Genomic DNA, 12,416 nt, shown 5'->3' with positions numbered 1-12,416 from the left:
TTATAAAATAACTTTTGTTATATCGTCAATCAATCAGTTATTGTTATATATTCAATCAATCAGTTATGTTCGTCATCTCCTTTAAATCTTTTACAAACATTGGTCACAAATATTAGTCAAACATGTGGATTATCTAACCCTTCAAATATTCTACCAACATTGGCCCCCAATATTGGTAATACTTACATAGTAAATCAGCCCCGTACTCGCAGTTGGCCAAGTGATCGAACTTGGCCGTCAGTATTGGTAGGAGGACTCCGTTGATGTAGCCAAGTGATGTGGACGTCTTCAAGTGGGTGCCTCGCAGATGTGCGTATTTACCCTAAAATGAAGAGAAAATTAATGCTTTTAAAGAAGAATATATTTCGGTTTCTAAGTTAGTAAGTATAGTGCGTCGTTTTCCTATTTTTACCGATTTCAATAGGATAGGATGATGAAGGTAGTATAGTAGTAGGTAAAATTTGAGTGATTTCTGTTATTTCTTTAGTCAATCGCAACACACTGTTAGGTATAAAGTCTCCGAAGGACTCCTAGGTCATGTAAAGTCCCGTTAGATTACGAAAATTTTGTAATTCTTAGTGATACTACAAAGTCGAGATTAATGTTTGATTTTCTCTTAGAAACATTTTAGTAAATACCTAATTACCAAACTACAAAAAGAAAGAAAATCCTATGGAAAATGGAGCGTTTTAAAATATAGTAAAAAAAAATCCAAAAGCACTTACATCCTGAAGATTCATGATGGTATGCCCTACATCATCAGCGACATTGTTGAAGAAGGTCAACATGGATGTGCGGATGAACTCGGGGCAGTTCTTCACCAGGGACTTGGCGTCGATACCTTTCACCAGCACTTGGAGACAACGGACGGTGATGCGGACATCAGGACCGAAAGCTGCGAGCCTGAAGACCAAATTTTAGTTTAATTTTAGGATACCTTTTGGTTCTGGCATCTGCTTCTTTATACAGGTACTCTCGACTCTTGAATAAATTTTGAAATCGAGAAAAGATAAAGATAAGACTTCGCGGTTGGCGCGATGACTGGGCAACGGGCTGCCGTGCAATGTGTTCGATTCCCGCACGAAACAAATCTTTGTGTGTTCCACAGATTATTGTTAGGAGGCTAGGTTTGTAAACGCACCAACGACACAGGAGAAAATCCTAGTGTAGGGCAACGTAGGTAAAACCTACAAGCTCTCAATATTACTTTATCCAACTCTTTTATATTTATATTCATTTTAAACTTATTTGCAATTACACTCGTAAAATATTTAAGAGAACCTGTACTAATTTTAAGTCCCAAAGGGACTCACATTCGAAACAGGAGAAAATCTTACAGAACTGCTAACGCGACTAGCAGTTCTGCATTGTATCGCGGGTTGAATTTCTGCACAGAATAATTTTGTGTGATCCACAAATTTTTATTCGCAGACTAGGTGTGATAGGTAAGTGAACAGAGCAGGTACAGGAGAAAATCTTAAGAGTCGGAGATTACAACTAACCCATGGTATGCCGGAACGCAGATCCACGCGAGACACAATGCATTTTCTATTGTGTCTTGTATACCAGCAGTCCAGGGGCCTTAGTCTGCTATTACAATTGTGTCAGAATGGTCGATCACTGAGCAGTGCGAGAGGGACGGAGCTATGAAGGTTGTATAGCTCCATCCCTCTCGCAGAAGAAGAAAATAAAGAAAATAAAATATACAAACCTAGATCTCAACAAACTGGCCAGTTTACAGAATAGAGCTGCAACCATCTCCTTCTCCTTCAAACTAGCAGCGCCGACATTGTTGGTAGCAGTCGCTACTGCTATGAAGTAGTTCCTATGTGTCGAGAAATACTTCTCCATTAGAGGCAGCACCACCTGTGGGAATGTAAACCTTGTTATAAAGAGCTTTAGGGTTTATTTTCGCTTGGTGAAAGTAGCTTGCTTTGTGGGGCAGGTTTTGGTACGTTTTGTTCGTATGTTAATGCAGTGTTTGGTGTATATTATTGGAATGTGATTTATTACTGTTTTAGTAACTAAGCGGTAGTTTTTCTGTTTAATAGAACTAGCTGTGTGCACATAGCATTTGCAATAGGTAGGTAGGTATGCAAAAATGGAAAGGATAATTTTCCCTTTTTATTTAAAAAAACTTGGGTATTTGAATTAAATTGCGGTTTAAGTCGGTTTTTTCAATTTGGGAATTTTCAGATTATCTGATTATGAGATTAGCCTCTTCGGACCTGTCATTTTTGTCTACTACACATTTCATTCCAAACTATTTGTCTACGGGACAACGTCAACATGCTCTATTCTATTATTCTAATGACTATTAAGATTAATAATTTATTTTTTTCTATTAATTCACTCAGTCGTTCATTAAATTATACAGTGATTCATTCAATTATTCAGTTATTCATTAAATTATAATTTACAGTCATTCACTCAATTCTGTATAATTCTGTATAATTGAGTGAATGATTGTATAATTGGGTCATACATTCAGTGATACAGTCATTCAATCAATTATACAGTCCATCACTCAGTCGTTCATTCAATTATTCATTCGTTCATTCAAAGAATATTAGGTATTATGTATAAATTGCATTTAATTTTATCATTCAATGTATAATGGTATATGCAAGCAGCCTATATGCAGCACATATTCATAAATATCTATGCAACACAATATTCCATCTCAAGACTTTTGCCGAGCAAAAATAACCTTTATGTCGGTGCAAATGAATATAAAATAAAATGCACATGAAATCTGGGCGTGGTCACGTTCTAAAACATGTATGTACCTTCTTGAAGTACTTTAGTTCCGATTTGTGTTGCTTGGAAATTAACACAGACAAATACAATTACTTAAAGTATTCTTAAATAATCACATATGTTATAAAAACCTTGTAAAGAAATTCTACGACAATACAAACCTTAAAAGTTGTTCAAATGCAGTTAACTTGAGTTAGGTTCAAAATTCAGACTATAAAACTACGAATGTTTTTTATCTCTTTTAAATTCTAGATTTTATCTTATAGTTGCTTAAAGTAAGTTAAGTTATAGAAAATAAATTAAAGAAATACTATAAAAAGTGAAGACAGACAAGATTCTAAGTTTCTACATAAAACTAGGTAAAATATTCAGATTATAATTTCAACAATTCTCTATCCTTATGAGTACTACCTATCAACAAACAAATAAAACTTTTAAAAACAAACAAAAATCAATCTTACTCACCTTAGAAAAGAACTTAATATCCCTCGTACTAGTTTTAAAACTAGTTCTTCTACTGAACGTAGTAGAGGGTTTCAAGAGCTTCATATTAATAGTAGCTCTATCTATGTACTGGATCAACTTCTCTAGTAAAGAGTACGCGAATCTGAGCTCTATTGCTACGCCCGTAGTGGTCTGTTCCGTATCACTCTGTGGTGCTTTACTTGGCCTGTGTAGTTTATAACCTTGGTATTGTAAGTATTTGAGGAACTCTTGCGATCTCTCTCTGTCTTTCTTCTTTTCTTTGTCTGTTAAGAGATCGTAGGGAACGAGTTGCGGGTGGATGCCTCCTGCGAATAAAAATGGCAAATATAATAAAATTATTTGGATTTAACCTTGGCTTATTACGGAAGAGACTTTGTCGTATTTAACTTAGCTGGCTTCAAGCGGTACGCTGTGGTTAAAACTATAGAACTGACAAAAAGATTTAGGTTCGATATCTACGTCCAATTTCTGCTCTGTACTGTTCGGTATATCAGATTTGTGATTTTTGTCGTAGAGTAAGAGATTTCTCGAGAGAGAAGTCTAGGATTACCGCTTGTACAGTAAATTACTGATGACGTTTCCTAAGTATATTAAAAAATCAAAAGTTTACTAAGTCTTAATGCAATTCTTCTATAACTAATAATAATATAAGGTCCCTAACCTATTAGTTACTATTATTACTACGTATTCTGTGCTTGTCTCTTGTTTTAACGTCTGAAATAAATGATGATTTTTCTTTCTTAGATCAGAATAGTAGTACATAATTTAAAACCTCACCTCCATTAGTAACAAGCTCCTCCTTCTTCTTCTTGGCCCAGATATCGTGGGCGTTGTCAGCCAGCCGTTCTGCCATGTTCTGCATCTCTCTCGATAGCGTTAAGTTGGTCATGTCCACCGGGTGCGGGTTGTAGTTGAAGGGGGTTGCTGAGTCCGTCTGTTGAAGGGGATGAGGTGAGAAAGGACTGATTGACATTTTATCATGTGTTTATTTATAATTATGAATAGTTGTATATAGGGTGACTGGTAATTATTGAACGATATTTAAACACGTGATTGTACTCATGATTACAAACAACTTTCCCAAATTCTTTTTAATTAATTAATTAAATTAATTAAAACAAAATTTAATTAATTATTAATAAACTGCTGATCAAGCGAAAGTACGTGCGTGTGAAATTTTGTTAATTTGGGAAAGTTGTTTGTAATCATGAGTACAATCACATGTTTAAATATCGTTCACTAATAACAAGTCATCCTATATGATGAACAATTGTTGTATTTTTAAAAGACATTTTTATGTTACGAATACATAAGTACATATTTTCCTCCCATGAAATTAGTATATTTTGTCTATTATTTATTTACATAATGTATTTATGTTAGTAAGTGCATAGGTGTGGAAAGTGAAAATAAGCGCGTGAGAGAAAAGCAAGAAAAATTTGTAGCGAAGGTTTTAATAGGCAAGTAATACTAAAAATATATATTTCCCGCTACTAACCACATACTAATTGCTATATGGCTAGAAGGAGCGATCAAAGAAAGATAAATTTTATAAATATAAAAATAAAATAAACATAAATATACAAGTAAAATGATAATGTAAAAGTATTTATGAGTATGTATGATTATAAAACTAAACTACTACATATAGTTTTCATGACTTGCTACTAAATTCTACCGCTAATACCATACTTGCAAAATGCAGTAATATGAAATACTTTACGTACATACATATATCACGCTTGGCAACAAATTGTTAAATTCAAATACCAAGCCAATTTTCTAAACTAAAACTACACTAAAACTAATTCTAATTTACTCTAACTAAACCAAAAAACGTCGTATCCTTAAATCAAATTAGTACTAAAACTCACCACAATATCGGGAGGGCGCTGTGCGTTGCGGGGATATGAAAATAACATACAATTCAGGTGGGTGAAAAAAGCAACGTGAAATGTACAAGGTCATTCATTCATTCACTCATTCGTTCATTGAACTAGTAGACCGTTCAATAGTTCATTTGTTTTATTCAGTATCGTTAATTGAACGAATGAGTGGTTATTGCAAGGTTGTGCAATTTAATAAAATTGTTTAATTTTTGTTGTGATAAAACGCATTTTTCCATTTTAATCTTTTAACCCTTTAACCATATATACGACACATATTTCCGTGTCCCTGTCGCTCATGTCGTATTGCTACGACAGAGATCATGCATAATTGCTCCTCCTTATTTAGTGTCGATATATTATTTTTGGTTTGTAGCCACGTGCTAGGGGCACGGTAATTTATATTTAACTGGGCGGTTACAGGGTTATGAATCCTATCATTGCAATTGGCTTGTAATTCAAATTAAAAAGACATTAAATTAATTCAAAAACTTCAATACTTAATAGGATGACTAAAATAAGTAATAAGTGTTCAAACTTCGAAACTTGTATAATTTATCATTTTCAAAATGCGTAAAAATGGAAAAATGCTTCCCATGCCAATCAATAAGTGCGTACAAACAAATATTTGGTGTTTATAAACATAGTTTTATAAAGAATACAATTAAAGCGAAGGTATACCGGAGTTTCCTTGGGTTTATCGTCCTTTGGGGAGCATGCGCAATAACAATATTTATTTATTCATATTTATAGTTAATTTACATAATAAGTGTGGGAGAGCCATGATTCGGCACGAATGGGCCGGCTCGATCGGAGTGATATCACGGCCTTGCAGAAAACCGACGTGAAACAACGCTTGTTGTGTTTCGTTGTGTGAGTGAGGTTACAGGAGGCCCAATTCTCCCCTTTACCAATCCCCGATTCCCCAACAACCCCCAAAAGGCCGGTAATACACTTGTAACACCTCTGGTGTTACAAGAGTCCATGGGCAGCGGCAATTGCTTACCATCAGGTGATCCGTTTGCTCGTTTACCGGCTTGTTCCATAAAAAATATATATTTATAGATCCGTTGAGAACAGCTGTTCACGCAACAAATTATGGAGACAGAAGTTTACATTAAATAACCTATTTGATCTCACCATTACTGAAATTTCTTGAAAGAACTTTAAACCTTATGCCAAGACCATAAAGTTACCAATCGCACAGCTTAACTAACCAAAAAACAAATCACGTTTTCTTCAATAGATTTTCAACCTTACACCAAAACAATTAAGTTTATAATCATACTATGGTATACAACTTACGCCTCCCGATTTGGACTGCCGCCTCATAGAACTACGGTTGGTGCTGGGTATATCCACTTCTGAATGTTCCACTGACCATCCGATGGCTAGAAGGGCTTTCAAAGACTCTCGCACTGGTTCCTTGTAACGCTCTTTTTCCTGTAATTATCATAAAAGAAGATAAAACATGATATCGATGGTTGAAAGGATAATTGATTGAAGTGATCTTTTTTGTGATATTAATTTATATACATATTCGGAATCATAGATTTTTTCTCCATCGAATGATGTATATATAACTCAATATCGCAAATATATCTCTTAAATCAATTAGCCTCTCAACTGTCGATATTATGCGTGGAATGATACTACACAACTCATTAATATGAGTCCTGGTCTAACTTGAAACTAGTAGAGGTTCTCTCGGATATTCGACGTGAATAATTTAAGTTAAATTATTCTTACATCGTCAACCCTTTAGTTAGACATAGTACTCGAAATATCTGGTTTTATACATTAAAAAATTCTCAATAATGGCATTTTTATAACTTAAACCTTTGTGGAAACGACGTCATTTTACACAATTTATTTAATAAGCCCCCAATCAAGATTAAACTCTACTCACATAATCATTAAGCATATTATACGGCTTCAGTCGTGGATGAGTCTTCTGGCTATCAGACCATCCTTCCCCATAGACCCATCCGTTCTCGATCTTCCTAGAAGCCCAGGCGTCGTGGTAATGTTCAGAGAATTTCTGGACTATTGTGTTCAAGTCGTTGTTCAGAGCTACTGATGATGTGTTGATCGGCTGAGGATCGTACTGAGGATTGTCTAGGTCACCTGGAATTTAGGAATAAGTGTTAATGTTTAGTTTCTTTGTAGGAAATTACTTTTTGGGGGTGAATATTAAGCTTCACTGACGGATAACTATTTTGACGTTTCAAATGTGTCAGTTTATGGTTTAATTGAAATAAAAATACTTTGATTTTGACTTTGACAGTATAGAATGTATTAGACTTTAGAGGAATTGTAAACATGTATTATTTTTTTTAAAAAGAGTACCGATTTGAGTTACTTGCTCGTTTTTCTCCATTCGAAGCTACACTTTAGACACATATAGTCTTACTGACGCACAAACTGACAGACAAAAGTCACAAGTACCAATTTATGGTTTAATTAGAATAAATGATTTGCCTTTGACTCGACTTTAACTAAAGTGGCTTTGGTTACATTGGAGCGCCAGCAAAAACTTAATTCGATTTTACTTACCAGCTACTTGTTCTTTGCCGTAGAATTCATCGTCGTAGTTCTTGGACAGCGAATAGTCGGGTGGTAAAGCACATCCTGAAAGTCAAATAATACATATCTTGTATGTTTGTAAACGCACCCACGACACAGGAGAAAATCATAGTGTGGGGCAGCATTTTTTAACAAACAAAATAGAAGGAAAGGCTTATTAAATTTTAACATATTCTTTGAATTTCGCATGAAACAGTAACATATTATGGACATTTTACCAAATTACAATAATTATAAAAAAAAAACTTTCTTTAACATTTAACTTAGTCTCTTACATTTATATAACACAAGTGATCAAAACAGCCTTAGTAAGTGGTTAATATCACTTTTGTTGGGGTTGTCTCACTTCTCCTCAGATTAAGTATAAGATGTAAGTTTTTAAACTGACATGGTAACTAACACTAATATTAGAACTTGTTGTTAATCGGAAACTCATACAAATAGGTAAACATGGTAAATTACCCCTCTCAAGTTCTAAAATTAAGTATAAGATATTGAGGCATTTAATAAACCAATTTTATACATACCAATAGCAATCAAACAAGGCAACGCCTTGCCAAAGAGTTCAGGTTCATAGTCCATCTTGCTGAGGGAATCGAAGATATTAGAGAACAGCATCATGGTGAGCCTCTTCTCCTCGTCTGATGATGCACCGTACACACCCTGGCCGGCTCCTGTACTGCCGTAGTACTTGGCACAACGTTCGTAGTGAAGGGTTAGAAGCTGAAATGTATCGGGTAATTAGTTTGGTTATTGTGAGCCCCGGTGTGGCTTGAAATTAGTTGAGAATTTTAAAAATAAACAGCTGATTGATGTTGATTTGTTTTTTTGTATTACAAAATAAGATTGCCTGATGAACGTCGTATGTATGTAATGTAGTTAAAGTGCAACTGTGAAGGGTCTCGAGTTCGATTCTTGAATCAGAATTTTAAGTAAGATTTTTTTTATCGCCACAATTTTCTGGAACGAGTCTTATAAAAATCTTTCTTTTAATTGTGATTATAGAAGCGTAGTAGATTTCTTTCTACCACTTCAAAAACACCTAGCCAAGCAAATATACGCCTTAAACAACTCACCCTAAGAGCGACAGTCGTGTACTCGGAAAGCTTGGACACGTCCACAGTCAGTTTCCTGAGAAGTTTCAGCAACATGGAAGGCTGCATGGCCGATGTCAGGGCGACCAGGAAGTCGGACACTGCCTCACGTTGGCCTTTGGTTAACATGCGGTTCTTGGATAACCTGGTGAGGAAAAGTGCATTTTATGTTAAGGAGAGTAAGGTTTATACTTATATGGCTTAGATTTTTTTTTATGTTTTTTGAGGTTTAGTTTTAACTTTGATGGTGTTATGGAATGGGCTGGACACCAAATTAAAGTTTTATGCTCTTTTTTTTTCTAAAGAAATTTATGTTTTGAGACAAGTAACGAATATATCTTGTATGACTCTATAATATTTATTTACGCAGGGGTAACAGGAAAACAATCTCCCCACCCAAAAGGCCTCGGAGGCAGTTGTATATCTCCTTTGATGGTACAGGTATCCTTGGGCAATGCTGAATAGTCCTCCGTTAGTCTATAAATACTTTTTTAAAGGAACATTATTTCTTCTTTTTTTTATGAAATAGGAGGCAAACGAGCAGACGGGTCAGCTGATGGTAAGCGATCAGCGCCCCCAATGGACATCCACAATTGCCTTTAAAACATTGAACGCCGTGGTTTAGCGGAGGATTTGCCTTCAACAGTTTTCTATTGGCAGTCAAAGACTTAAAAAGGAGTACGCTCTTTTCTTGAAGGTTTGTAGGTCGTATTTTGTATTCTACTTACCTATAAACAGTATGCAACGTAGCGTCCAATAGACTGGCGTAGTTCTCAGCTTCGTTGTAGAAGTACGCGTGTTTGATCAGCAGCGGCAGGATCGAGTTGCCGATGTAGCGGTTCATCGAGAGAGCCATGTCCGATTCGCAGCCGTCGTTCTGGTGAAGTAGAGAGCATTTTAAGATTTATACATCGTGTGGACAGACCTCTAATGACATAATTTAAACCACATATTTGGCTGACAATATAAGAAAAATTATGACTTAATTTAAACCACATGTTTGTTATCATTCTGGCTGACAGTATACGAAAAATGATCGTTACAGGCCCAGTAGTCAAGCCAAAAAGTGAATTATTATCTTTGAGCTAATTTGAACAGTCTTTGCAAATACGGTATTATAACAGCCACGTCACATGCCCGTAACATTCCTAGTCAACCTTACAACATTACAGCTCTTTTGTGGTCAAGGTCAAGGAACATAAAGCTAATCCCGCAGAATTTAATACTTGATTAATTTCATTATTAATATAGTTTGAAAATTTTAATTTTTAAATTGTCGGTTTTCATTGAAATATTTAGTTGAATTATGTTTCTGTGGACGAGTATTACTTGTAGTTTCATTTAAATCATATGAGTGATCTCCATACTATAGAAGACTAGCTTCTGCTAGCCGCTTCACCCACTTTGTCTTACAAACTTACATGGGACTCTTAAAACTACTTGTGAAAAGTGGCTGTTACATGGCAAATTACCTATGGGATTAAAAAGTGATGATTCTTTGTTAGTATCGTAAAAAGGGGTGAATAGGGAACGAGAGGTGAATAGGGACAGAAGAGGGGTGAATAGGTATAGAGAAATTCTTCATAGTATCTATTCACCCCTCTTCTGTCCCTATTCACCTGTCCATCCCTATTCACCCCGTTTTACAGTATTGAGTTATAGGTATGTTTCAAAACTCACCCTATCCAGCATAGTAGCAGCCCTGAGATCAGGTAGGAATGCTTCCTCGAGCAGTTTGTAGAACAGTTCCTGTGTCTCGATGCCGTACACTCGCTCCAGGAACAGGCCCACGCTCTGCTTGTGGCCGGGGATCAGACCCGATGGCATGTCTGTTGGAGAAACATGGAGAAGTCGTTAAATGTCGTTAAAAAGTTACATAGCATTATGTCATATTGATTGTGAGACTGCCTCGTTGGTCGAGTGGTTACAAGTGCGACTGCCGGACAAGGGATGTCGTGTTCGATGCCTGGGTCGGGCTTAATATTATTGGGCCAAACATTTCTCAGTAGTAGCACAGTATATGGCAATAGGCTCACCCCCTATTACATGAGACTTATAACACAAATAGTGAAAAATGTGCCGACATGTGCACCTCTGCCTACCCCTTTAGGGATAAAATCGTGACTTGCATAATTTGTGAGTCTAGAGCAAAAAAAAAAAATCATGTAAACACTACTAACACAATAAAGAAAGAAAAAATATAAACATTTTGTAGTCAATATTTACCAGACTTAGGTCTCTCCTCTCCGGCAGCAGGGTTGTTGAGTGTGAACCTCAGACTGAGCACTCCCTGCAGGTCCTCCAGGGGTACTAGGGAACGGAGGATAGCGCGGGCTCGGAGGGACTCGTTCTTGCCCTAAAATTAGAATGAAATAGTTAATACGGTTGAAATAATCTAAAGATAGTTAGAGCCTGGTGGAAAGGACTTAGCTTTTACTGACTAACAAAAATAAAATCACCGTCCTTAGTAAAGACACAGCGCTTTGCACAGTTGTTCAGTGTGCAAGTGTGTTTCAAAATAGTTTGTTAAGAAAAATTAACAGATAAAAGATATTTCACATATAAGGACAAACTTTTTTATTTAGATAAAGAAAAACAAAACAATTCTTTAGCAATTATACATAGTTTATCGCATCAGCTGCGTCGATGGCATTTGTATCTTCCAACTAAGCTTAAACCCAAGTATAATCATGATATACCAATATGAACTCTAAAACACATACAATAACGTTGAAAACCCACTGACCAGTGCAATGACGCCGGCGTCAGGCGCGCAGCGGCCCAGCAGGTCGACGAGCGTACAGTAGAAGTTGAGGATGGCGGCGCCCGTGTCGATGTAGTCCTCGTCCTCGTCCGACTCCGGTAGGGGGTGGCTGAACTGAGGGAGGGGGGACAATACTATTTTAAGAAACAGTTCAGGGCTAAATAAGTGAACAATGCTTGGTTGGTTGGTTGAGAGGTGATTTAAAGAAATCTGTACCCTTAGATTTGCTTTACCAAGCGCGTTCCGAGTATAACTCGAAAACAATCGATGATTCCTCGAAAACAATCGAGCAATACCCGAAAACGATCGATGGTTCCTCTAAAACAATCGAGGAGTCCTCGAAAACGATCGGGGTTCCTCGAAAACAATAGCGCATTACCCGAAAACGATCAAGGATTCCTCGACAAAAATCGAGGATTCCTCGACAACAATCGAGCATTTCTCGAAAAGTATCTTGGGTTCCTCGAAAACAATCGAGCACTATCCGAAAACTTTTGTTAGAATAAAATGATAGTTCGGTTTGGGATGTCTGGTATCTAGAAGAGATAGCTAATACTTTGCTGTACTCACATTAACGTCACCTTCTTGCTCCATTTCCCTCAGTTTCCTCCTGTCTGCGATCCTCTCACTCATCTTGTTGGCGTCCACGATGGCCTTCAGTAGACCCTCGCCCTCTCCTCTGAGGGCGGGACCCAAACACTCTGGGCGACGGATCAGGAGACGAATCACTAAGTTCGCATTCTCTTCTACGCTTTCACCGTTAACCTAGAAATAGACAAGCAAGAAATTAGGTATTAAAATTTTTTTTTTTGCGTCAAATATTTATGAAATCGCACTTAT

General features: G+C 36.5%; 1 protein-coding gene across 37 annotated transcripts in view; it reads right to left on the bottom strand.

Annotated features, from left to right (window-relative positions):
* LOC118276673 (ryanodine receptor) overlaps positions 1–12,416 on the bottom strand; it is a 186,386-nt gene that overhangs the window by 42,890 nt on the left and 131,080 nt on the right. For 27 of the 37 annotated variants that reach the window (XM_050699838.1, XM_050699864.1, XM_050699832.1 and 24 more), the window contains 16 exons: positions 12,147–12,341; positions 11,559–11,690; positions 11,039–11,168; positions 10,493–10,641; positions 9,541–9,689; positions 8,795–8,957; positions 8,246–8,441; positions 7,689–7,763; positions 7,042–7,259; positions 6,438–6,575; positions 5,121–5,138; positions 4,024–4,180; positions 3,226–3,551; positions 1,712–1,866; positions 726–903; positions 187–322 (listed from right to left, as the gene is read on the bottom strand). In XM_050699838.1, coding sequence (XP_050555795.1) covers positions 187–322; positions 726–903; positions 1,712–1,866; positions 3,226–3,551; positions 4,024–4,180; positions 5,121–5,138; positions 6,438–6,575; positions 7,042–7,259; positions 7,689–7,763; positions 8,246–8,441; positions 8,795–8,957; positions 9,541–9,689; positions 10,493–10,641; positions 11,039–11,168; positions 11,559–11,690; positions 12,147–12,341 — 2,515 coding nt within the window. The remainder of the gene's footprint in view (positions 1–186; positions 323–725; positions 904–1,711; positions 1,867–3,225; positions 3,552–4,023; positions 4,181–5,120; positions 5,139–6,437; positions 6,576–7,041; positions 7,260–7,688; positions 7,764–8,245; positions 8,442–8,794; positions 8,958–9,540; positions 9,690–10,492; positions 10,642–11,038; positions 11,169–11,558; positions 11,691–12,146; positions 12,342–12,416) is intronic. The other 10 variants (XM_050699840.1, XM_050699852.1, XM_050699835.1 and 7 more) reach the window with 1 other exon arrangement.

The sequence above is a fragment of the Spodoptera frugiperda genome, chromosome 17, assembly GCF_023101765.2.
Source record: "Spodoptera frugiperda isolate SF20-4 chromosome 17, AGI-APGP_CSIRO_Sfru_2.0, whole genome shotgun sequence".
Lineage (NCBI taxonomy): Eukaryota > Metazoa > Arthropoda > Insecta > Lepidoptera > Noctuidae > Spodoptera > Spodoptera frugiperda.
This window is presented reverse-complemented; position numbering and strand designations above follow the sequence as displayed.